Source organism: Sciurus vulgaris (genome assembly GCF_902686455.1).
Source record: "Sciurus vulgaris genome assembly, chromosome: 2".
NCBI classification, from domain to species: Eukaryota; Metazoa; Chordata; class Mammalia; order Rodentia; family Sciuridae; genus Sciurus; species Sciurus vulgaris.
The window spans coordinates 14,407,822-14,433,801 of NC_136462.1; the positions used below are offsets into that span (position 1 = coordinate 14,407,822).

A 25,980-nucleotide genomic window follows, 5' to 3' on the forward strand; every position below is an offset into this window, starting at 1 on the left:
GAGCCCTTGGCCAACACGGAGGCCCTGCGAGTAGAGGAGAGAAGTTCCAGATCACTTCTAGCTCCATCCGGCCAGACCTCTCCTCTGCCTGAGGTTGGAAAACAGATGACTCTTGGGAGTCCCCACGCCAACATAGGTGACTTGTCTCCTAGTGTTTCTCACGGGTGCATTGTACAACATGCAGTGTCATAAACAGCTTTTGTCACTTTCTAGATATAATTGTTTCTTATTTTTCTTGATGTCACATACTCAGTTTTTTTTTTTTTTTTTCCTTTTCTTTTCTTTCTTTTGTGGTGCTGGGGATCGAACCCAGGGCCTTGTGCATGCGAGGCAAGCAGTCTACCAACTGAGCTGTATCTCCAGCCCACTTTGCTGTTTTTTATTTTTATTTTTTATTTACTTATTTTTGGCACTGGAGATGGAACCTAGGGGCACTTTACCTCCGAGCTGTATCCCCAGCCCTTTTTATATTTTGTTTTGAAGCAGGGTCTTGCTAAGTTGCTGAGGGTCTCCCTAGGTTGGCGAGGCTGGCCTTAAACTTATGGCCTTCCTGCCCGCGGCCTCTGGTATTGTTGGGATTACAGGTGTGCGCCGCTGTACCCAGTTTAGGTTTCTGATTTTCATACGGTGTAACGGTGGGTCTGGTCTGCACTGACGTGGGCCGTCCTGTATGGGTGCTGTTAACAGTAGGAACGGAAGCAGCCTTGATAAGGGCCGTGGTGGCCCAGGGCCTGGGTGGGCCGGGCAGGGGTGGGCTCTCCCAGAGTCCTGCAGGGCAGTGGCAGTTAGGATTTGACTTGAACCACACTGTCACAACCTCATGGTCACTGGGGGCCTAACAGGCTCAGGGGACTATAGGACTGGGAAGGCAGTGCGGTGCATGCTGGGAAGTGCAATTTCCACTGTCCTGTTTCTTCCCGCAGAGACCCCCGGCCCACCAATCAGCGCATCAACAGGCACGTCAACAATGATGTGAACCTTCGCATTCAGAACCTGACCATCCTAGTGAGAAGCATCAAGACCTACTACCAGGTAAGCAGCCGTCCTTTCCCCCGCGGGAAGCCCAGGGCAGCGGTGAGGGTGCTGCCTGCCGAGCCCTGCTGCGGGCGTGGTGTGAGGGTGCGCTGCCGTCCTGCTTCACCTGGCCCAGCGAGCGTTCTCTGAGCCCTGGACAGGTTCGTGCCACTTTCTGCACAGGCTGGGAGCCTGGGTTTGCAGCTTTGGCCCCACGTGTCATTGGGGGCTTGCTGGAAGGGGGTTGCGTTCACGCCCCTGGCTCTGTGACTCTTATAGAAGCCACTCAAGGGTCGGACGGGTGAAGGGGCCGCGTACAGGGCCAGTGTGCCTCCAGGTTGCCCGCTGGAGCAGCGGGCCTGCAGGGGAGAATCCGCTTTCTGGTTCCTGTGTCTGGTCAGTGTGTGCTCGAGGGGTGAGGTCAGTGACTGCGGATCTGCCCCAGCCTTAGGAAGGTCGACTGAGAATCTGTGCCTCGTGAGCATCGAGGGGAAGCATGGCAGCTGTGACCTTGGAACCCTGGTCTTCATGCCTTTTTTTTTTTTTTTTTTTTTAAGCAATGAAACTCTTCCCTGTATGATTTTTCTTGAGGCCCCAGGGGAGGCTGTAGTCACTCTGATTGTCTTGGGGTTGGGGGACCCAAGTGCTTTCTGCTCAGTCTCCTTTCCCTCTAGGACCCCAGGGAACACAGTTTGGGAACCTCTGTTCCTTGCAGATTCGTACCAGGGTTTCTCCACACCCGTGGCCAGGCTGGACCGCGTCTTGCTGCTGGAATTTGGGGCATCCTCAGCTGTTGTGAGGTCTCTGCTGGCTTGAGGAGCCCTGGTCCTCTGTGCTTGGGCTGCTGGCTCTGGGGTCAGCTCAGGGCCCGGGCGGGCTGCTAGGCAAGGTTGCCGTGGCGAGGGCTTGTGCTGGCCCAGCTGTCGTTGAGGGCTGCGGTTGCTGCAGGGCCCCTTGCTTCTCTTTCAACCCAGATTTGAAGCAGGATGGGAGGGGGAGGGGGATCAGGGTTCCCTGTGTTCTGTGAAGGTTGTTCCATCTTCCTCCCAGTGAGGTGGCGAGCCACCGTATGTGTCCGTGGCTGTGGAGTGTGGCCCTGTGGCTCTCTGAGCATCACCTCGGGAGGCATGGAACCATTCCACCCTTACCGATGACTGAGGAGGAGATGGGCTTAGGCAGAGGCCCCGGAGAGTTGGTTCTGGGCACCAGAGTGGGATCGTTGCCTTGTGTGTGGGAGCTGCGCTCTGGCTAGGCATGCCATAGGCAGGGGCATTGCAGCTAAGGCCTCCCTTGTGCCCAGTGGGCATAAGCGATTGTGTTGCCTGTAACTTGGCATCTGTGCTGCAGGCTCTGGGGGCTGCACTGGCTTCCAGCTGGTGGTCAGGGCGTGTCCCTGTGCGTGAGTGCCATTTGTGGCAAGCAGGCACTCCCACTGCTGTGCCAAGTGCCCAGGAGAGCAGCTGGTGCTGAGGTTCAAGAGATGAGACCCTGACCATTCTGTGTGTCGGGGGGTCTGGAGTGCTTCTTGGAGGAGGTAACACCTGAGTGGGATTTTGTGGGTGACTGAGTTTCTGAGTTCACAGTGTCAGGAGAAGGAGAGAGGGGGACGTTGCGTCTGGGTAGGAGCCAGGAGGTGCAGGAGGGTCTCTTCCTGGTGCTGTCAGCATCTTCCGACTACTTGGATGAAGGCTGCTTATCAAATGTCAGATGCATCAAAACTGGGCAGGATGTGGACATGAGAGAGATGAAGTCAGGGTTCAGAGGGGCTACATGGCTAGACAGGTGCATCTCTGGCCCAGGTGTACCTGGTAGGTGGAAACCTCTTTCCTTCTGCAGCTTTGCCAGGCTCAGGTGGAGGTGAGGATGCTGCAGCCCTCCCTGAACCGTGCGGAGCGTCCAGTTCTTGTGCAGTCTTGGGCCATGTCGGTGCTGTGCAGGCTCATGCTGTTGGTGGTCAGCCGCTCTGAGGTCCAGGTCTGGGCTGGACCCAGCAAGACAGTGTCAGTTTGAGAGGCAGTTTGCTGCTCTTGAGCTGCAGAAGATGGGAAATGATCACAGGAAGGAAGCAAAAGCCAGTCCAGGCTCGGGCCCGGAGGGTCTGAGAAGTGAGAGACAGGACCCTGCACCCTGGTCCTCCCTCTGCCCCTTTAAGGGCAGGGCTTGTGTGTGTGTTGGTGAAGGGGATCCCAAGTGGTCACCCCCTCCCTGCTGGCCTAGAGCAACCAGCAGGATGTGTGCGTTCAGAGACCTCTGCCCTCGGAATAGACAGTGGTCTGCTGTGTATTTATGGCAAAATAAAGTTCAGTTCTCGTGATGGAAGTAGCAGGTCCTCTTTATGAACAGCTTGGAAAATAAGTAGTGAGAAATCCAAAACCCCCCAGCCCCCCTCCTCTTTGAGCGCTTCCTCTCCAATCTCCAGTGAATGGTTTTTGTTTTATGCCATTGTGGCCCTGCCTTGCGTACAGTTGCACACCCTGCTGTTTCCTGTCCACCTGACCTGGTGTGAGTGTGCAGGGGATACCACAGACACTTCCCAGAGGACTACCCCCATTGGAGGGCGGAATGAAGTGACATGTCATTCCTTGCGCTGCCTGGTGTGGGCAGGTGGGGAAGAGGTTGCCCGTGGGTAGGACTCTCCCCGCAGGCTTTTTGGCAGACATGTCCTGCCACCAACCAGCCTTGGGTCTTGTCCTCCAGGAGGCTGTTCTGATCCCTGCTCTTCCCTCCTTTTCTGTGGCCCAGGGGGGGCAGGGACCTTTGGAAGGTGGGGTCTCTCCTAAAGAACATGGCCTTCTTTTGCAACAAAGCTGAACTTAACCTCTGACAGTTCGCTGAGACGAAGGGCTCCTGACCCTTCTCTTGGGTTCAGGGCAGCGTGGCTGGGACCCCGAGTGCCATCCTCACTCCTCCTCCTGTTCTGCTGCCCTGGGCTCTGCCGGGGTCAGGGCTCTGGAATCTGCATTTTTGAACGCTCCCCAGCTGCTTGGACAGGACTGAGGCTCTGCAGATAATGACGGTGGTTCTCAAAGTCTGGTCCCTGGATGGTCAGCACGGGCAAGCTGGCCCTGGTTAGCAGTGCAGGTCTGTAGGCCCCACATCTGCCACGCAAGCCCAGGAGTGTGTTTCTGTCCAGCCCCAGGTGATCGGCGTCCTCCTCTGGAAACCTGGGGGTCAGCATCTCTAAGAGGTCTCAGTCACTTCAGCCCGACCTCCTGTGGCGAGGGAGCTGGGTTCCCCCAGGGACTCTTCTCCACCTACCCATTCGTGCTCCCTGGATGGGAAAGCTGGGTCCCAGCAGTATCCAAGGAGGGGAAGGAGGGAACTGGGGGAGCCGGGCGTGCCATCAAGGGAGCTGCTGCGGGAAGGGGTGGAGAAGGTCCGGTTGGATCTGGTCTTGGAGAGTGGGCAGGGCTGCCGCTGCTTTCTGACAGGGAAGCTGGCCAGTCAGGCGGGGCAGCAGGTCCAGGACAAGCGTCGGGGCAGGACTTGATCCAAGCGGCCCAAGGGAGAGTGAGCTGGCCGGACACGGCTGCCCCTGCAAGGTGGCCGGATGCGGCTGCCCCTGCTGGCTTGTTCCCTCGATGCCCAGCCACGTTTTCATCCGACTTTTCTTTTTTTAACTTACATTGTTCCACTCAGAGCCTCAGGTAGTCACCTTGAACGTGGGTCCATCTGAGAGCAGAACCCCCCCCTCGCAGCAAGCCGCAGGCTCGCTTTCATCTTTGGGGGTGGCGCCCGGCGTCGCCCTGCGTCCTCCTGTCACTAACATGGTTACATCTGGGTCACGTTTTTGTGCTGTTGCTCTGTGTCCCTGTGTGTGCACACGTTTTCACATGCACACGGACAGTGCTTGGCTTTGCGTGACTTCATTTTTCTGGGGTTCTGGGGAGGGAACCCAGGGCTGGGCTGTGTAGGCAGGCTGTGCACCCCGGCTTCACCCCAGCCCTGCTGTGTGTGACCGATGGACCTCACATCTGTCAGCGGCGGTGGGCTGCGCATCGCTCCCTTGAGCAAGCTCAGCCTTGGTTTTGGGGATGGCCGGCCCCCCGTGGGGGTCTAATGGATAGGCCTGGGTGGCTGCCGCAGATGAGAATTACTTTGAGAAACGTGTGCGCTCAGTTTGGAGAATGGCAGCCCTTTGTCCAAAGGACAGACGGCAGCGTGCCCTGGACATTACTGGTGGAACAGCGATCAGAGTGCTCAGCTGTCCCTGGACAGTGTTCTGGGGTCTCTGTAGCAGCGCTGCTGGAGGGTGGAGATCACCGTGGTCAGGACCTGCCTGGGCTGGGCAGTCCAGTCCCTGGCCTGGGCTCTGTCCCATGTGGGCAGTGCGGGCCCCTTGTCTCCCCATGGACATGACAGATGGACTCTTCTGTGGCTTCCCCGCAGTCTCATGTAAGTTTGTAAAGCGAGCGGTGGGGAAGTGGCCTGGGGAGGGCTGGGTCTGCAGGGCCCCTCCCCTCACTTGTGTGTGCAGAGTAGTAAAATGCAGGTGCGGACTTGGGGGGTGTGACTGGCTGGGCCACCTGGTTCTTTCCTTTCTGTTCCTCCTGGTTCCGAAGGCTCTTCTCCAGGCCTGAGATGCTCCGTCGTGTAAGGCTGGAGACAGGCCAGGCACCCTGACAGCTGTAAGTCTTGTGCGTGGCATCCCCCCGGACGGAGGCAGGGGCAGAAGAGGCGAGGCCCTTCTCCACGCTCCTCCATCTTCTCCCTGCCTGAGACCCTAGTGCTTGTTTCTTTCTTTCTTTTTTTTTTTTTGGTATTGGGAATGAAACTCGGGGGCACTTTCACCATTGTGCTACATCTCCAGCCTTTTAAAATTAATTATTTTAATTTTGAGACAGGGTCTTGCTAAGCTGCTAAGGCTAGCCTCAAACTTGCGATCCTCCTGCCTCGGCCTCCCAAGTCACTGGGATTACAGGCGTGTGTCACAGTACCCAGCATCCTAGTATTATTTTATGAGTTCAGTGGTCCAGCTGTTGGCCAGGGGTATGCAAAAGGGGCCAAGGACCCTTAGTGGCTTGCTGCATTCCCAGACCTTCTGGGAGGCAGGATTTGTTTCTGCAAGATGTGACACTGCCAGTCGCACTTGGTTTCCTCTCTTTTCTCCTTTTTGTTGTCAGAATAAATGCCCTCAAGGCACGTGAATTGCCTGTGAAGGCTGGGAGGAGGTGAGCAGGTCGCAGGCCTTGGAGTGCTGCCTGCAGGTCAGGTGCCACCAGGCCGTGTCCTTGCTCGTCCCCACTTCTCCCCACCTCCTTGGGTGGAAGTTGCTGACCCCATTTTACAGCTTAGGAAACTGAGACTTGTGGCTTTGGATAGGCGGCCCCAGAAGGCTGCACATTGGCTTGGTTGTTGTCTGCTTAGAGAAACTTCTAAACGCCAAGCCTCTAGAGTAGGTGATGGCTCACCATGGGTGGGACCCACTGTCCTGTGAAGGCTGGGGACCCTCATCACAGGGGGCCGGGCTGGATCTGGAGCCAGAAGCCACCTGTGTTAGGCCGGCCTGGGTGGGCCCTCTGTTCGGGCTCCCCCTCGGCTGAAGTTCTCAACAGCCTGGAGCCTCAGGAAGGGTCTGGGTTGCTACAGGCACCCCTGAAACCAGCACTTCCGGGGTTGGAGTTGGGCGGAGGGACGGGAGGGAGCTGCAGGCCTCAGGCCTCAGCCTCAGAGCAGCAGGAAGCTGAGAGTCGGGCTAATTGCAGCAGGTGGGGGGGTGAAAGGTGGGTCTGGTGCAATTAGCAGAGCTGGCTTCCTGCCAGGGCCCCGCTTCAAGGCGAGGAGCTGGAGAGCGTGTGAGATTGCGTGCACTGTGTGAGCGCAGACCGTCTGCCTGGCCCCTGGGGCTCCGTTTCTCCCTGGGAGCTGCCCTTGCCATCAGGGTAGGAAGGAGCCCTTGGCATGGGTGTCCTGCCTTTTGTGTTTGGCCCGTGGCGGCTGCTCACTCCAGCGCTCTGCGCAGACAGCACCGAGCTCTTGACCCAGAAGTCCACCTGCAGCCTTGGGCCCAAGGCCCTGCTTGCCCTGTGTTGCAGCCCTGGCTGTCCTCTGGGTCCTCTGAAGCGCTTTCCTTTCAGGATCATGCTCTGATACATGTTCTCTCACCACGTAAAGCGCTGGCTTCCCGCCGCGTGCTCAGGCGTTCTCTTCATTTGCCTGTTCTCCGGCCGTCACGGGAGGTGCTGTGCCCGGAGGGAGCGGAGGTCACCCCATCGCAGGGCGAGAGCTCCGGGCATGGGCTGCCAGCGGAATCATGGCTAAAACCACGAGGGTCCGCCCTCCAACGCCGGCAGTGCGCCAGGCGTCCGGTCCCTGGGGCTCCCTGTCCAGCTCATGGTGAGGACGGTGCCTGAGTGGTCAGCCACTTGAGGGTCAAGACATGTTGGGCCGAGTGACAGAAGTGACTTACTCGGTGGATAGCGGGGCCCTAAGAACCAGAGGAAGTGGTGAGAGGTACTAGTTCCTTTTGTGACACAACAGAGACATGGATTTCTCAAGGTTTTAAAATGAAAACGGAAAAGAAGGTTCTCTCCCGTGATTCCCGCCTCAGTCCGGGTGTTCGGTGCCAGGAGCAGCTGTTTGATGTTCTGACTGGCTCGTCGGAGGGAGCCTCGGGAGCTTGCCCGGGCAAGCTGGGCTGCGCGCAGAGCCGGCTGCGTGGCGCGTGTCCAGGGCTAATAACAGTTTTTGTTATTCAACTGTTCTTTTTGGAAAGGCGGAGATTTTTTCCCCTTTGCCATGGCATCCAGGGCTGGGTCCTTCCCAAGATCATTTCAGATTTATTTCTCTAGTAATGAGGATGGGAAGTTGTCCTCTTAAATTGGTGGTGTTACCAGGACTGTGGAGAGGTTGAGTTGGCCACACCCTGAACCCCAGTCTGAGTGTGTTGGGGAGTTTTGGGGAACTTGGGCCACCAGGTATACACAGCAGGGGGTCTTTTGGTGTGCACTTGGGTTTCAGCAGGTTTAGGGTGAGGCTGGTGGTGTGTGCGTTGGGTGCATTCTGAAGGCAGGTGGGGTGGCTGCAGCTTTGGAGAGAATCCCTCCTGGGTTCCACCAGCTGCGCTGGCCTCGGCTGCAGGGGAGATGCAGTCCCTTCTCAGTGGAGGGTTTAAAGTTAGCTGTGTGCTGGCCTGGCGGGGGGGTGGCCTCTCTGGTCACTGGAAGGACAGGGAGGTGAAGCCGGAGGGTGAAGGAAGATGGGAGGTGGGCGGGCAGCAATGAGGCATCACCGTGGGGCATTTCACTCACTCATGCGAGTGAGAAACGCGTGTGTCACTGTTGGTAGCAGTGTGACTTAGGTACATTGTTGGCTTCACCTATACGTGAGTAATAATTACCTGTGGCTTCTGAGGCTCAAATGAAGTAGCAGAAGTTTCTGGAGCCAGCAAACCATAACAGTGATAACTCACATCCCAGGCCAACCGAGTCCAGGGGCTCTTGCTGACTGTACCCTGCAGGTGGAGGATGTGGGAGGCAGGAGACACAGATCCAAATAAAAGGCCGAGTAAGAAGAGTAGCTGCAAGTCCCTGTCTGCAGAGTCCAAGGTCGAGCCCTGGTTCCTCTGAGCTCACCCTGGAGCTGGTGGCCTTGGCCAGCCCTCGTCTCTGAGAGTCCAGCGCCCAGGGGAGGGTGCTTGGAGGTTAAATAAGGCCATGTGCTGCCTGCAGGCCACGGTGCCTGCACGTCTGGCCAGGGGTGGAGGGCAGGCTGGCTTCGGTCGAGCTTCGCTCATTTATTACTGAGCGGGTGGGTGATCAAAGGGCCCTTCCGAGGATAGAGGATAGCGCTCTCGATTCCCTGGGCTTAGTTGGCTGGGTGCACACACGTGCTTGCGCCTCGCCCTGCGGGATTTTTTCTCTTGTGCTGGCCATGTGCGGGGCGGCCTGACCTTCTGTTTTGTGGAAGGAAACAGTGCAGTTTTGTTTCCCACCAGCAATGGAACTGCCCCCGAAACAGGCCCCCTGTCTACTTTTGTTTGTGTCTCCCTCCAGCAGTGTGGAACACCTGCCTTCAGCCTGCGTTAGTGACGTGGGAATCGACAAAGTGACGTGGGAATCAACAATGTGAGCCTCCACTGGTGGAGCAGATGGTTCAGAGCAGGTCTTCCGTTCTGGGAGCACTGTACTGGCCTGGCTGCTCCGGGAGCCTCGCTGTAGGCTGCCGTGACCCTGCCCAGGGCCCTACTGGAATGTGGGCGACGGGGCCTGTTTTCTTCACCCTGTCCTGGCCCAGGGCAGGTGCAGGCTCTGTGGGGGCGACTGGGGACAAATTGGGTGGAGGTGCAGAGGGGCCTGGAGCCTCTGAGTCCCACCCTTTGGGCTTGCTGGCTTTCACACCGACCTGACCTGGGGCTTTTCATGTGCTGCTTGCTTTGTTGATGGAAATGCCATATGTCAGGTATGGGGAGGGGAGGCCTGATTCCTGGGGGAGGAAATTAAATTGATTGTTTTCAACTTTGTCTAGCCAGCTCGGCTCCCCTGAGCTTTCTAAGGTTTGGGCTTAATGACCTTAGAATTAAACAAAAAGAAAGGAAAAAGCTGTGCCTCCTTTCCCACCCCTGGTAATGAGACGGGCTCATCTGTCTGCATCAGGTCAGGTAGGGTAGCGCCCTGCAAGGGGGGAACGTGGCCGTGCTGTTGTGGGCACGTGGGGTGCTTCTTGTGCATGCTCAGTTGGTCGTACGGCTCCTGTTTTGGGGGGCTGAGAATTTGTGGCATTTGACTTTTACAGGTAGAGTCCACAGGATTGAGGTTTTCAGCTGGAAGTGGGCCCTGTTGCTGATGTGGTGTCCTAAGCTTGAGATCCTGAGGAGGAAGGAAGAGTCGTGGCTTCTGGTGACTCTGGGGAGTTGATACAAGACCAGCCGTCCTCGCCTTTCCAGGGGGCCAGCTGGGGCCGAGGTGGCAGTCACCAGAGCTGCTTGGATCTGCCCCTTCTTTCCTGTCAAGCCTCCTTTCTTCTTGGGGAGGTGAGATTTGCTCAGGCTGCCTCTACCTCTTCTGCCCTGTGGGCCTCAGGAAGTGGCTTTCCCTGCTACTGTGGCAGAACAGCAGCCCCTGGGTCCGCCTGCTCAGCCTTGCTTGCTCCTCATGTCCTCTGCAGCAGTGGGATTCACGCAGGGCACAGGTGGGCTGGCACCCCCTCGGGGCTGTCTGCCCTTTGTCCTCTGGTGGTAGCTGGACTCAGTTCCCTGGGCTTTGACAGTTCAGGGAGAGGTGCTCAGTGGGGCTGGTGGTGGCCGTGAGTGGAGCTGGCTTTGGCTCCTGCCTGTGCGGGCCTCCGGCCCCGCCCCTTCCTCTGCCCACTCCCTGAAGCCCACGCAGGCTCTCTGCACTGGAGCGGTGGCCTCCGTAATCAGCTCATCACTCCTCCCTGCCCACTTGCTCCCTCCATGTCCCAAGGGCAGGAACTCTGGTGCAGGCTGAAGGGCCACCCTCCCCCTCCTCGCTGGCATTCCTAAAAGTGGCCCAGCTGGCCCAGAAGTCCCCCGCCAGGGTGATGCGTCAGAGCTGGAGTGAACTCTGAAGTGGTTGTGACTTGTGCAGCAGCCTCTCTGTCCACCCCAGGTTTCTCAAGGCAAAGCCCTGCCTCAGGCCTTTTGAACTTGTCAAAACTCAGTGTTCTTCAACAGAAAGTACCTGGAAATGTGGCCAGCGAAGCCCCTCCCCGCTTCTCTCTGGTTCTGACTGACTAATGGAGGGACCCGGCTGCACCCCTGCCCCTGGAGGTGGAAGGCAGGACAGCCCACCCGCCTCGGGATTTACTGGGTTGGGATTAGTGAGAGGCACCTGGTGGCAAGGGCTGGTGGTCCTGTCTGTTTGAAATCCTCCCAGGTGCATCGCAGGTAGGGCGAGCTCAAGCCACCAGGCACAGCCAGGAGGCAGGCAAGAGGGTCAACTGGGAACCGCTTTTTGGTGGCTGGGTGGGTGGCTGCCAACCTGCAGGGCCCCAGAAGGTGAGAAGCAGTCAGAAGTTAGGAGGCCAAGTCCCGATGTGATGTTGAAACCCGAGTGTGTTCAGATTTGGTTGGAAAAGTGCAGAGTGTGATGGTGGCTGGTCTTTAAACCCCAGAGTAGAGCCAGAATTTAAAAATACGAAAAAAGAATTTAGTATGCTCAGAAAAATTTAACTTTTGATCTTTTAGGAGGCTGCCTGATTTTAGAAATCATCTCATTTTTAAGAAGCAAGGACCCAGAGTGTTTTTGTTTGAGATGTTTCAGTTTTATGACATGAAAAGATTCCTGGAGCAGGGTGGGGATGGCTGCCCCAGCAGTGTGCATATGCAGAATGCCACCAAGTGCCACCGAGCTGTGCGCTCAGCAGAGGTCAGGAGGGGCGTCTGTTGTGTCTGAAGACCGTGGGGCTCAGTGGGCTGCTGCTGGGGCTGCTGCACCTTCCTCTTCGGTCTCACCTTCAGAAGGGTGGCGTTTAGTCCCATCTCAAAAGCGAGAGGGAAGCTCAGAGAACAGGCATCCCCAGAACCTTGTCACACAGCCTAGGAGCTAAAGCAGTAAGTGGCTGAGCCCGTTCCTTCTGGAGGCCCCGTTCTTCCCACTCCCTGCCTCCCATTGTGCTGGACCAGGCAAAGGAAGCCAGGTGTTTCCCCTGGTTCTTTGGACTGTGGAAATTTGACTTTTTTGGTGTTCTTTGCAGTGCTGGGGATTGAACCCAGGGACACTTTACCACTGAGCTGCACTCCAGCCTCATTTTATGTGTATTTGAGACAGGGTCTTGCTAAGTTGCTTAGGGCCTCGCTGAGTTGCTCAGGCTGGCCTCAAACTTGTGATCCTTCTGTCTCAGCCTCCTGAGTTACTGGGATTCTAGGCATGTGCCACCATGCCCAGGTTTTTTTTTTTTTTTTTTTTTTTAAACTTCACTGAACCTTTGAGAAACTTCCTTTTTTTTTTTTTTTGTACTGGGAATTGAACCAACTGTGGGTACTCAACCACTGAACCCCATCCCCAGCCCTTTTAAAAATATTTTATTTAGAGACAGGGTCTCGCGGAGTTGCTTAGGGCCTTGCTAAGTTGCTGAGGCTGGTTTTGAACTGGTGATCCCCCTGCCCTGTCAGCCTTCTGAGCTGCTGGCGTCACCGGCATACACCACTACGCTCAGCCAAGACTCTTGTGATAGAATGAGACCAGCTGTCCTCTGGCACAGTACCTGGCTGGTGACATGTGTGCCACCATCAGGAGGACATGTGGGTTCATGTGGACTTTGCCTCCTGGGGTCCAGCAGCGCTGATGTGGAACTGTTGGTTAGGAGATCCCATGGTTGGGTGGGGACCACCCTCCACCTTCTCAGTTTCTTAGTCTGTCCTGTGATGCTACCAAAGAGTACCGTAGACCAGGCTATTTATTAGCAATACAAGTCTGTCTGGCTCCTGGTTCTGGAGGCTGGGGGCACATCTGGTGAGCACCTTCTTCTGGCATAGCCTGGCAGGAGGCATCACAGGCAAGGGGAGAGGGGAAGGGGCCTGAGTACATCCATTTGTCAGGCACCTGCCCTGGCTGGACCACTCCCCTGACAACAGCCTTCATCTCGGAGGGACAGCAGAGCCCTCCCAGACTCAGCTGCTCCTGCATCCCCACCTCTCAGCACTGGGCACTGGGCACTAAGCTACCAAAGCGTGAGCTCTGGGGGAGCCCTTCCAGGCCGGCTGAGGCTTCTGCAGAGGGAGGTTCTAATGAGGGCGGGGCCGAGAGGGCGCATTCCCTCCGTTTATCAGGGAGCATGTGGCTCATTGTGGGTGTCACACCGAGGAAGCTGGTCCCCGCCTTCTCAGGTTGATGACGAGGTGGAGAAGCCAGAAGCATAAATAAAGAGAATACAGTTTTGTGGCACATTTGACTGTGTGCCAGGGGCTGCGTTCACATCGTTTCTGAAGTGAAGTGGCATCTGATAGGGACACACATGGTGCTGCCCATGCAGGACAGGAAGCCCCTGCTCCCCTTGCGGGGGGGGGGGGGGGGGCCCTGAGGGGGCTGAGGACACCTGCTGGTTGAGCAGAATTTGCCCGCATTTCTTTTATTTCTTTTTTTTTAAAGAAAAACCTTTTCATGTGGAGTCAGCATGGGGATTTTTCCACGTTGAAGCCATTCATCTTAAGTCCCAGAAGCCAGCGGGTTCCTGTTGATGATGGATAGGCTTAGGATACAGGGTTTTTTTTTTAGAAGTTCATGTTTAAATCAAACCAGGATTAACCTGTCGGACGCAGAAGCCTCCCTTTCCGCTCGAAACCTCTTGGGTCTGGGTCAGTGACCTTGGCCTTGAACTTGGCATCACAGCTATTGGAGTAGATGGGAACTTTCTCCTGGAGCCCTTGTGGCTAGGAGGAAGGTGGAGCAGGGGTGGTGGCCCTTCACTCCCGGTTTAGAGACCAGACTGGGAGGGAAGGTGGAGGGGACATGCTTGCTTCCCCACCGCCCCTGCCTGGCTCATTGAGGCCTCACTGCACGAGGCCTGAGCTGCTGAGGCCCTGGGGGCCCCGTCAGGCCTTAAAGTGAAGGAATGTTACCCTGGTCGAGGTGGAGGACGGGCGTGTGCCCTGTGTACCTCAGCTGTACCTGGGCTGCATGCTGGTCTGGCAGCCAGACCAACGTCCTGCCTTGCTTGGGCTGAGCAGAGCCAGGAGCCTGGTGCTTCATTTCCCGCCTTCTGTGTTTATCACCTAAATGTTCAGTGTGTGACTAAAGCCGTGCATGACAAGAGATGACAGAGGTGCGCTGACCGTCCTGCCACCTCAGCACGTTAAAGTGGCTCACAGTTCACTGTCCTCTGAGCTGGTGGCCCTTGCCTGGGAAGGGAATCTGTGGCTTTTGTGGGACAGCTGAGGGCTATTAATACCCGGGGAAGTCCTTTTGCCTGGTCCCACAGGGGAGGAGCCAACAGCTCTCCCTGGTGTGCTTCTGAGTCAGGGCCAGATCGCTGTCTGGAGGCACCTCATATGTTCCAGCGTTTCGCTCCTTTTTTAGTAATTTTCCGTGTTCTGCGTGGAGCTGACAGCTTGCCATGTGTATTTCTTGTTTACACATCAGTTTGGGGTTTGCTGGGAGCAGCTGAGTTAAGCCCTGGGCAGCAGAAACAGTCACCCCGATCTTCTGGTGGCTGAAGCTTACCTCGCCCAGGAGCATGGGGTGTCACCAGGATCGAGGGCCTTGGTGGTGGACACCTTAGCCACCGGGGCTTCCAGAGCAGGCGCTGCCTGGTCTCAGAGTGCGTGAGGCCCAGAGGTCAGGGTCAGCTGCAAGGGCCAGCACAGCCCAGAACATCAAGGCCCAGCCCGTCACAGGTGGTGGGGGGTCAGCTGAGGCCACAGAGTTGATAGATAGCAGTGCCTGGCTGGGGTGTAGCCCAGTGGTGGAGCCTTGCTGGGCACCAACGCCCAGCACCCCAAAACAAATATGTCAAAAAAATGTTCGTGGCAGAGCCGGACCCTGATCCTGCGGGACAGGGAGGGTGGAGTCTGGCCCTGCGTTGGTTAGGGATCGCTTGACACCCCATTCTCTCCCTCTTGCCGGCGCCCCTGAGGCTTGGTGAGTGTCCCGGCGTGTTTCCAAGACCCCAGCGTCCCCCGTGGGGTGTTCAGGAAACAAGGCCTGATGGCACGTGGCTGTGCTGTCCTGACGGCTCAAGTGTCCAAGCTCCAAGGAGCTCGTGTTGCCCAGCGACCCCGGAGGATCTGCCGGGACGCCTCCCCCCAGAGCAAGCTTGGCTGGGAAGGCTGGTCCCAGCGGTGCAGGGTGTCAGTGTCGTCAATGCTCCTCCCCCTTTAGATGACCGTGCGCAGCCAGGCTGAGAGCGGCCCCGTCCAGCCCGCTCCTCACGCAGCACCAGGAGAGCAGAACCAGGGGCAGGACTAGCTTTCCTCCGCCCTGTCAGCGGTTCCAAGGCAGCTGGTGGCCCCGCAGGTGCTTCCCTCCTCCTTGCTGCATCTCCTGAGCTCACAGAGCCCTGTGGACAGATACTTGCTGCTGACTTCCGGGGGATGGGGGACGGGGGACGGGGGAGAACCTGCTTCTCAGTGCCCTGTTCGGGGCCCTGTCCGTCTGCACCTGGCTGGAGATCTGGGGACGGGGAGCTCACAGGCGCTGCAGCTGCCAGCACCTTCCTGGGTTCAGCTTTGCCCGGAGCCCACGGGTTTCCTAGTGGAGGTGGCCTGGCCCGGGCTGGCCTTTGGAGGAAGACGCTGTGGAGCGTGGCCATCGTCTGAGCACTTGGCCAGACTTGTGCGGCCTGGCCACCTGCTTCCTCTGCCTGCATCCTGTCAGTGCATCCAGGGGAGCATGGAGGTGTGGGAGCTGAGGTGCAGGCCTGGCCTTGGGCACACCCCGGCAGCCAGCAGACTGGCCTGTCAGGGGGCCCGGGTGGTGGGGTTCCTGGAGTCTGCTGAGTGATCCTCTCCTCTAGGGTGGAGCGCCTTCTGTTCGTAGCTTCCATCATCCAGAGACAGTGTGGGGTGCTGGTCCTGTGGGGAGGTGCCTGTCGGTGCCCATCACTCCTCTCCTCTGGCTCTTCTCAGAAGGTCCTCCCTACCTCAAGTGCCTGCCGTGGGCCTGGCCACTCCACAGGAGAGTGAGAGGTCCTGGGAGTTGGATCTGAGCCAAGGGGTCCGGAAATATAACTCACCCAAGGAAACACGGCCACCTACTCAAGTTGAAGCTGTCCCACAGCAGGTTCCATGAAGGAGTCCGTCACGTCGGTGGTCTGTGTGAACGTGTTGTGTTTAGAACCTGTGACTCGTCTTCAGCCCGGGTCCTCGTTGTGTTAGGGGCTGTGTGTCTTGGATGTGTCCACTGGGCCACTCACTTCATATCTTTGTGCCAGTTCCCCTGTTTGTAAAATGGGAATCACAACAGACTGGGCTCGGGATAAACAAGTGGCGTGTTTAAAACACTTAGGACAGGGCCCGACCTTGCGAGTACCAGCAGTCTCGGGTGCAGCGTTTGATCTAGAGGGAACTCGGCCTGGCCTGTTGTGGCCGCTGGCCGCCGCCTCTGACAGCGCTGCCGTCGTTGGCTCCAGGCCCCTGAGATGGGTCTAGACTGGCTCACACCCATGACAGCAGAGCACCAGGCGCAGGGAGGAAGTTGCCAGCCCCCCGGGGCTGGGCGAGGCCTCCCTCCCATTTGAACAGTCACGTCCCAGTCTCCTTGCGGGCATCGTGGAAAACCTGCCATGTGGGCTGCAGGGCTGGAGGACACGTAGTTAGATCCCGTACAGGGACAGTGTTGGTCGGCCACCAGAGCAGGGCCACAAATCAAGGCGGCGAAGCCCCGTGAGCCCCCTGAGGGTGCGAGCCCTGGGTGTTTGCACAGCTCTGCATTTTCTTTTCTTTTCTCTCGCTCTCTTTTTTATTAGAGCATTATAGTTACCCCTCGTTGGGTTCATTTTGACAAAATCACACATGCGTGGAATCTGATTTCAGGCCTGGCCCCTGTCCCCCCTCCTCCTCCCCTGTTCTTCCTCTCCTCTGCAGATCTTCCTTTGGCTCGTTTATTTATTTTTGATTGGTACTTTCTACACATACATAGAAATGACATTCCATGTGCAGTATTCATACATGCATATACTGGGATTCTGTTAAGTTCTTTCTCTCTTTCCTCCCCCCTTCCTCCCTCTCGAGCATTTACATTTTTAATCATAGGTTTGTCATAGGAGAGAGGAGGGTGCCCGCGGTCATCAGAGAATCTATAAAAAGTGTGAGGTGGATGGCTCATGAATTAGCGTCCCCATTTTATAGATGACAGATGAGGCCCTGGGATAGTCCTTGCTTCTGGTCATACACTAATGGTGTCAGACCTGAAATCCCATCTCAGGCCTTTGTGCCCCCCACACAGTGTTTCCTCTGTGCTGTGTGGCCTCTGAAGCAAAAATGACATGGAAACTTCTAGAAAGTGAAGCTGTACCCCGTTCAGAGCACACAGAGCCCTGTTGGGACTACTCCGGAGGGGCCCAACTGCAGCTTCACAGCGTGGTCCTGCCTCCTGCCACCTTGTGACCTGCAGCTCATCTCCAAGCCCAGGTCTTCTGTGGGCCAAGTGGGCATGGCAGCCCCCACCCCTGGGCCGGAAAGGCTGGATGGTGGTGCTGTGCGCTTCCCGCCTGCCTGAGGCTGCTGGAGCCTTTGTGCTGCTCTCCAGGTGGCTTTGACGGTGGGGGCGGGTGGAGTGCAGCCACAGGGACATTGCTTCTGCTCGTTTTTTCTGTGGGACAGGAGAACTGTGGCCATGCTGGGACCCAGAAGACCCTGGGGGGCCTCTGGAGAATGGCCTATTCTTTCCACCTGGGCTTTTGTTGCTCTGAGGTTCTGCAGTCCTGCGAATCTGAACCTCACATCAAACTCGCCCAGGGAGCCCTGCTCCCAGCCCACCTCCTGGTCTTAGGAAGCGGAGGGTTGGTGGTCTGAGGGCTCACATTCCGTCTCCTTGTGGGGAGAAGCTGCTGTGAAAGAAAACAAGGAAGGCGTTTGTCATCTTCAGAGGACAGGCATTGTCCTTTGATGCTGGGCGTCTGGGACCTGAGAGCTGCCCCTTTGCCCGGTGCCTTGGATTTGAGAGGCAGGGCTTCGGACATCAGGAGATGCAGCTGTGCGACCTCCCCTGGGCTTCTTGGGTGACCAGGGGTGCACCAGTGGGCCTGGGTCCACTCTGCGGGCTGGGGGTGACCAGACAGGGAAGTGAGGGCTCCAGGATTCGGCATCCAGCCTGTGGCTTGTCCGCCCCACCCTGCCAAACCCAGCTCCCCCCGGAGTAGCCGCCAGCACAGGAGACCTTGGCAGGGGTGGGCGGGCCACCCCTTCCTCCCTTTGCCAGTTTGTGGGTCTCAGTCTTAGCTCTTGGGCATCCGGTTGACTCTTGAGCCTTGGACTTCGGTAGACGACTCTCCCACTTCAGTTTTGCTGGATGCACTGTCCCCTTGGTACCCAGGGAGGTGCCCTCATGCTGTCTTTGGTGCCTTTGTGCCAGGCGGTGCTCCGCAGGCTCTCCCCTCCTGCAGGGTGCAGTTGTGGCCTTCACCCCGGAGGCAGGGAGGTGCCTTTGCAGGTCCCCCACATCACCTGTTCCTGGAGAAGTTGCACACAGATGAACTCGATTGTCTCACTGTGGGAAAAACAGGCCTCCTCTCTCCTGCAACTGTTGGATTGGGTGCGTGTCCTCCACGGGAGGCTCGGCTCCCGGTCCCTGCCCTTGTTCCCAAGCAGAGCTGACAATAAAATGGTTTATAATCTGCGGGAGCACAGTGTCTTTTCCCAGCGCTTCATTTCCCCAAGAACAGAGGCGCTCCCAGGGGTGTCTGGTTTCCCACCGGCCACTCACCAAGCCATTCTTAAAAGGGAAGGAACTGGTTCTGCAAGGTAAACCGATAGCCGCGTGGAAGATCCTCAGCCAGCGCAGAAGGGGCAGCTTAATCAGTTACTTTCCAGGAGGTGGATGCCCCGGGTTCTGGCCGCCCGGGCGCACCCTCGGACTCCTAGCACTCCAGCACCCGAGCAGAATGAGGGAGGAACCCTCCCCTCCCTGGCGCTGGCGGGAGGCTTGATCAAAGTGGGGCAGTTGGGCAGGAACAAAGCCGGCCATGCCTGGCAGTTTTCAGCCCCCTGAGTTCCTGGCTGGACCCCCCCCACTGGAGTGCGGCCAACCTTGGAGACAGCTGCTCCCTGTGCTCTGGGCTGGGCAGCCTCCAGGGGAGTAGCTTCACCCGCGAGGAGCAGCTTCCCCGGCCCCATCTGCAGATGGGAGGAGGCCCTGGGCTGGAGGTGCTGAGGAGCGGCTGGACCACAGGACTCGGAGCCCTGTCCTTCCAGAGGAGTCTTGACCTGGTCTGAGAGGAGGCTGCCAGACAGGGCACAGCAGCTCTGGCCTTGAGGGCAGCTCCTGGAGGCTAGAGTCCCTGATTTCAGGGCAGAGGTCCTGAAAGGGAAGGGTAGTGACTCACAGCTCTGGGGCAGTGGTGGCCTTAGTGCCTGGGACGGAGGTTGCGGCCAATGTGGCTGCATGTGAGATGGTGCTGTGCCCTGAGAAGAGGTGAGGAAGAGGGTTTGAAAGCTGGGGCAGGAGGGCCGGGGCGTGGCTCGGCGCTCGAGCGCGTGCCCGGCATTCCCAAGGCCTGTGGTTGGATCCCCAGCACCACAGAGAAAGCATACTGCTGGACGTGGCGGCGCACACCTGGAACCCCAGCAACTCAGGAGGCTGAGGCAGGAGGACCACGAGTTTAAAACAGCCTCAGCAACTTAGTGAGGTTCTAAGCAACTTAATTGAGACCCTGTCTCTAAATAAAGAGGGCTGGTAATGTGACTCAGTGGTTAAGGGTCCCTGGGTTCAATCCCCGGTACCAAAAATAAATAAATAAATGAAATAAACAAATATATCAACTTAAAAGAAAATGTGCTAACACACACACACACACACAATGGATGCACAGAAAATGTTTGGAGGGTATGATTGTTTTCCCCTAGTACCGAGGATTGAACCCAGGAGTACTCTACCACCCAGCTACACCCCCAGCCCTTTTTATTTTTATTTTTTTTATTTTGAGTCAGGGTCTCACTGGCCCTGACTGGCCTTGAATTTGTAGTCCTCCCGAGTCGCCAGGATTACAGGTGTGTGCCACCATGCCTGGCTTGGAGGGCATGGTCGAGTTTGTGCCTCCGATCCAGGAAGGCTGTGATCTCCCTCGACCTTGCTAAAGGCGGCCAGATAGACCACAGGACAGGAGCAGCGTCTCCTCACGCTTGTGCTCGCTTCTGAGCCTGCAGTCAGGTGTGATTTATCCCGGACCCTGGTGGTCACGATTTCCCTCGTCACTGGGTCCTTCCTCCCTGCCCACCATGGACCTGGTCCAGCCTTGGCCCCCGAGGAGGGATGCCAAGGCACACATCCATCCTCCTCACTCGGGCGGTGCCCTGGAGGCAGAGGAACGGAGGCTGAGCTGGGAGGGAACAGCCCGTGAGGCCCTCATTTGCAGATCCTGGCAGAGTCTGCAGATCCCTTACGGACGGCCAGCTAGAGTCTGGTTGTCTGTGCAGGGCTGATGGTGGTGTTCCTGCTCTTTTTTTTTGGTCCTGGGGATTGAACCCAGGGGCACTTAGCCACTGAGTCACATCCCTGCATCTTTTCTTAAATGTTTTATTTTGAACCAGGGTCTTGCCAAGTCCTCAGGGCCTCACTAAGTTGCCGAGTTCGGTCTCAAACTTGCTGTCCTCTTGCCTCAGCCTCCCGAGTCTCTGGGATTGCAGGCATGTGCCACCTGCAATATCCTGCTGTGTTCCCACATCTCGCAGACTTCTGCATGCTGTGTTGTGGGGTGCACCAGATTTACAGGGTCCTTGGAGACTACCTAGTCCAGGGAGTGGCAGGTAGGTTTAATCCTGGGTGCAGATGGCACTGTTTTAGCTGGCTTCTGAGGCTTCGAGCTGCATCTGTGGGGAAGAGTGCTTGATCAGTTAGTGGTGTCTGCCGTGCAGCAGGGGAGGAGGGGAGTGTAGTGTTCCATGCACAGTGTGTGTCTCACACTTTACAGAAGAAAAACAGGTCTGGAGAAATCCTGCCCCTGCTGTTTTTGTTCTGATCATCATACACAGATGGAGTACAACTTTCCACTTCTCTGTGTAATGGTAGATCTGGAACTAAGAACTAAGGCTGCTGAATCTCAAGCCAGTGTTCTTCCTGCTGGTATCGAAGAACCCATCCTAGCTAGAGAGAAGGCCACGTGCTCTATGGTTAGGGCGAAATTTCAGACTGGCCCTGGTGAAACGGGCTGTTGAGCAAGTGCACCATAGGAGGAGTCAGGAAGGAGGCCAGAGACCCAGAAGGACTGCAGAGAGACCCGTCTTGCAGGAGAGGCCTGCTTGGGTAGAGGACAGTTATGCCTTTCGCTCCAGGTCCTGCGGCCAGCCCGGCTGCCTGGGGCAGAAGATGTGATCAGCCGCTGCCCACCTCCCCCGAGGTGCCAGGTTTTGAAGCGTTTTCTTCAGTAGCAGCAAAAGTGTCCAGCCTCACAGGCCCTGTTCACCCCTCCCACTCCTGGGCTGGCCTCCAGACACATACAGAGGCCTTCATTTTTTGAAGCATGCTGGGGGAATAAAAATTGAAAGCATGTAATTTTGGTCACATAAGAAATGCCAGTGTTCTTGGGAGATTAATTCTGATGGAGGACTGGCAAGGCACGGTGTTCCAATTTGCTTTAAAATTTCTTGTTGTATAGCAAAGGGAAAAATCCTGAACCCAAAAGATCCTTCCAGATCTTGCAGTGTGTGCTGGCTGGCTGATCATACCTGCTGTGACCCTGGGTAGTGGCGACTTGGCGTTGGTGCCCACCATTTTTTTGGTACCAGGGATTGGACCCAGGGCTCCTCAACCACTGAGCCACATCCTCAGCCCTTTTTATTTTTTGTTTAGAGACAGGGTCTCACTAAGTCGCTGAGGGCTTGGCGAAATTGCGGAGGCTGTCTTTGAACTTGGGATCCTCCTGCCTCAGCCTCCTGAGTCGCTGGGACTACAGGCATGCTCCACCGCACCTGGCTTTGTACCCACCTTTGGAACACGTGAGACGGGTCCAGTGGGCCTTAGTCCCCCCTTCACGTCCAGCCAGGGGACAGGGCTGCACCTTCAACTCTGCCCACCCAGGTGCTTCTCTGGAGCCAGAGGGCGGTGCAGTGGGACCTGGCCCAGGCGGAAGCAGCAGCTCCCGGGGTTGAGCTGAGGGTGCGGGTCCGGGCTCTCCTTCTTCCCACCCCGGCTGGTAGTTCTGCTCTCAGGAAAGGGAGCTCGTTCGGTGTGTGCTCGAGTTGTTGGCTTTTCCACTAGCAGTCTCCTGCAGGATTGGCGGCCTCATGGTTGGCCCTCCAGCCTTAGGCCGGGCAGGTGGTTGGCGGGTGTGGTTACAGAAGGGAGGAGACAGACCTGTGTGGAGCCGGCCGTTCCTAGCCTCCCGGAGACGCAGCTCTCACCCCCTGAATTCTGTGGAGCTCTCTCGGGCTCCTGGCTGGCTGGCCTCCAGACACACTCAGGCCTTCATTTTAGGAAGCACGTAGGGCAAACAGCTTTAAAGCTTGTAATTGTGGTCGTGTAAGAAAACACTGGTATTCTTCAGAGGTGGAATGACACAATCTATAATGTGCTTTAAAATTCTTTGTGTTACAGCCAAGGGACAGCCCTTGCTCATTGTTGAATTGGAGGGGTGAACTTTTGGGGGCTAGTTGTGTGGTTTTCTCTCCCTGGATTTGCGTTTGCTGTTTTTCACAGTAACAAAAGTGTCTGTGAAGCCCGTGGTGTTCTCTGAAATGTTTTTGGTACATGTGTAAATTTTGTTGCTCTTCTGTCCAGCCGCTTCCCTGTTCAGAGATGCACGGCCAGCTCCTCTGTCCTTGGTCTTTGCCTGCCTCCTTTGGTGGACCCTGAGGGTCTCTAGTAACTGATGTTTCCTGAAAAGTCACTGCTCATCCAGCCACCCCAAGATGACTGGAATCCTGTCCAACAGCTTACAGAGGTTATTTGTACCCTTGTATAAATAATAATGTGAGTTTTGTTTTTATTGGAAAAACATTTATTGAGCATCTATGTGTGAAGACCAAACAAATAGGAGAAAATGAGTGAGGTGACGGTGGCCCTGACTGTCCCAGGATCCCTCACTGGGGGCTGGGAGGTGAGGAGCTGGAGAAGGGTCCCCGTAGGCCCCTGTCCTCCAGGTGAAGACGCCCCAGCCCTCAGCCACAGCTGAAGCATTCCGATCCTGTTCTCAGGGTGGACCCCCTCCACTGACTGAGCTTCTGGGGGACAGGAAGGCCAGCTTTTCCATTTGGCAGACCCACTGGGGTGGGAACGAGTGAGGTGCTCCCGTGGGAGGACCCTCGAGGGCAGTAGGCATCAGGCCTGCTGTGCCAGGCATGGCTGTCAGCTGCTGGGCAGTGTTGGACTGGCGTGGAGGAAGGTGCGCTCCCCTGGGGCTGTGCTCCCCTGGAGTCTGTCCTTTGTGGGCTCCGGCAGCCTCCTCCTGTGGAGCTTGCTGTGAGAGGCCATGGCCGAGGCATTGTGTGGAGGGGTGGGAAATGCTGGCCGCAGGAGACCCTCAGGTCTTGCACACCGGGCCCATTCCCTGGTTGCCCCGAGGCCACGGCTGGTCCTGTACAGGCTGATGGGCAGGCACTTGTATTGCACCCCTTGACCCTGAACTCAACCCGCGGAGGTGTCCACCTTGACGTAACCCTCCGACTGGCTGCGTGTGTCTCCCTTCGGAGCTGCTGCCTCTGGCAAGAGCTGCTAGGACTTCTTGCCCCATTGGGCGGGAGGCGTGGGTGGCAGGAGCACAGGTCTTAGCCAGCCCGGTCGGGTCGTGATGGGCTCCTCCACACATGGCGAGGCAGGTCGTAACGGCCTGACTGCTCCTTCAGGAGGGACATTAACTTAAGCTAGGCAGTCGGCAAGGACCCATGCCTTGCAGTGCGCGCAAGTGTTCCAGCCGTTTCTGGTGGGAGTGCAAATCCGTGTGGTCCCTGTGGAAAAGTCCAGCGCCTGAAGTTCAGCCCCTGGACCCTGCAGCCCTGCACTCCCTGGTGTGTGCCCGAGAGCAACTTACTGGGCTGTGGGGGACATGCACAAGTGTCCACTGTCCTTCTGTGCACAATAACAAAAGCCTGAGCAGGCCCCGATGCTCCTGGAGGGGGGGTGGATAAACTCGCGGAGACGTGATCGCACAATGGGACATTATCCAGCTGTCCAAACAGATTAAGTGCAGCCGCACACGGTGCCGAGGGCAGACTGGAGGTGACTCCAGACAGCACAGGCAGCCCCAGGTGGAAAGCGGCTGAATGGGCGCACCATGCCAGGAGTGTCCTCTGCCACCCAGCCATGCAGGGAGCAGGGGCTGTGCCCTTGCTCTTGGGGTCAAGTCCGGGTGTCTTGGGTGGGAGGAGGTGCAGGGCAGCAGCCATCTGGTTAGCTGGAGGTCACTGTCAAGGTCCTGGCCTTGGGTTTGCAAGTGATTATTACTTCCAAAAAGTGGCTAAAGGAAGACGGGCCCTGTGTGCATCGAAGATGAGTGTCACGAGCCCAGTGCCACGATGCCCGGTGATTAACCCAGTCTGTACCTGCCAGGCCCAGCACTGCCTGTGCCCCTTCGTCTAGCAAGGACCGAGCTGGCCGGTGCTGCTGGGGTCGGTTTCCATGGTTGCCCTTCCCCATTCTGCACGGCCACCCCCGTCCCTCTGCTCTGGTCCCCCTGCTCCACCTGCCTGCTGGCTGTTGTGACCTGTGGCCATATGAGGTGTGTGGTGTGCTCCCCAAGGAGCCTTCCTGAGGAGGTGGCACCTGCCTTTCTTCCTCCTCCTCCTCCTGCCCAAGGTGCCTTGCAGTGGTCGAGGCTCCAGCCTCCACAGAAGGCCACCTCAGCATGTGGGTCTGGGGGACTCTTGGAGCAACTTTGGTCTGACTTCTTATAAACTGGAATCTCATGGAAGTTGCTGTTCTTCAGGTCTTTGTTGCGCACAGCTGAACTTGAGCTCGGTGGAAGAGCACAAAGCCCCCGCAGTGGTCTTAGCGCTGCTGATCTGTGAGGACCATGCCGTGAGCCCCGGGGACTTGAAAAAGCCAGCAGAGGCTGGGCCTGGTGGTGCATGCCTGTAACTCCAGTGACTTGGGAGGCTGAGGCAGGAGAACTGCCAGTTCCAGGCCACCCTCAGCAACTTAGTGAGGCACTACCTCAAAATAAAAAAATAGAAAAGGCCTGGGGATGTGGCGTGGTGGGACAGTGTCCCTGGGTTTAGTCCCCAGTACCAAAAAGCAAAGTCCCCAGAATCTCGAGTTGGCTTCCAGACTCTTTGGCACCGTCTATGTTTAGCGAGAGACCTGGACTCCCAGGTGACTCCGCTCACCCTTAGTGACCCTGCGTGTCTCTCAACCCTCTGACTCCACCTGCCCACCAGTTCAGTGACTCAGCAGCTGCGCCTGCTGCCCCCGGAGTTGGGTGGCCTAGGTTGTCGCCCTTCGTGTGCCCTGGCGCTGGTTTCTGAGGACGCTGGTTTCCAGTAACCGTGTCCTGGGGCCACCCGGGCCTGGCATCACCGCCCAGGAGTGGACCGCAGGCTCCCACTCTGCCCACCTGTTAACTTGCCCGCTGCCAGCCTGATGCCGCCACCCCTGTGGCCACTGCCCCTCCCCAGAGGAGGCTCAGGGCCACCGTTGGAGGTGGGGGAGCGTGTTGGTGAGGCGGGTGCCTTATCATCGCTTTGCTTTCTCTTCATTCTCCCTCCTCTTAGAGACCAGGGGGACCAGGGGACACCGGGTGAGGGCAGCCCTGTGGAGAGGGGTGGGCCTGGCCAGGTGGGTGTGGAGCTGCTGCCCAGGGCGGTCCTGTGTGAGGCCCGGTATGCGGTCTCACCTCTGGAGCCTGTGTGACTGGGCAGCTGTGGTCACTTTGGAAGGCTCACCCCAGGGGATTGGCAGCGGGCGCCTCTGCAGTGTGACTGTTGGACAGAAAGTCCGTTCGCACCTTGGCAGGCCTGAGGCATCTGTGGGCGGCCAGCTGGGGACCGAGCCAGTGCTGCGGCTTACCCTGCTGTGGCCAGCCTGGTGGGAGGGCAGGGCCCGGCTCTGCCTCGTCTGCCTGCCTCCTGGGTGGAGGTGGGTTGGGGGCGACCTCTGCCTTCCTGCTCTGCGCTGCCTCCTGAGGGTGGGTGAACACGGTGAGCTCCATCCCAGTCCCCGGAGGCGGGTCTGCTTCCCTTGCCATCCCCTCCCGTCCCTCCCAGCCCCTGAGTGCGCTGCCAGAGCACTCCTGCAGTGAGCACAGGCGCCAGGGACAGGAAAGCCAGGCGGTGCACGGTGCACGGGGGGGGGGGGGGGGGGGGGGGGGGGGGGGGGGGGACTGGGGCCAGCCAGGAGCCCACCCACGCCCGAGCACGCGTGCCCTGAGGGAGGCACTCGGGCTCCGGGAGCAGGGGACACAGCCGCTCCGGGGAAGAAGCTG

General features: G+C 57.6%; 1 protein-coding gene across 4 annotated transcripts in view; it reads left to right on the plus strand.

Annotated features, from left to right (window-relative positions):
- Nucleotides 1-25,980, plus strand: part of CCDC88C (coiled-coil domain containing 88C) — a 153,257-nt gene that overhangs the window by 7,095 nt on the left and 120,182 nt on the right. For all 4 annotated transcript variants that reach the window (XR_013762218.1, XR_013762219.1, XR_013762220.1 and 1 more), the window contains exon 3: nucleotides 924-1,032. Coding sequence is in view for 1 of the 4 variants with exons in the window: in XM_079129540.1 (XP_078985666.1) it covers nucleotides 924-1,032 (109 nt within the window). In the remaining 3 variants the exon portion in view is untranslated. The remainder of the gene's footprint in view (nucleotides 1-923; nucleotides 1,033-25,980) is intronic.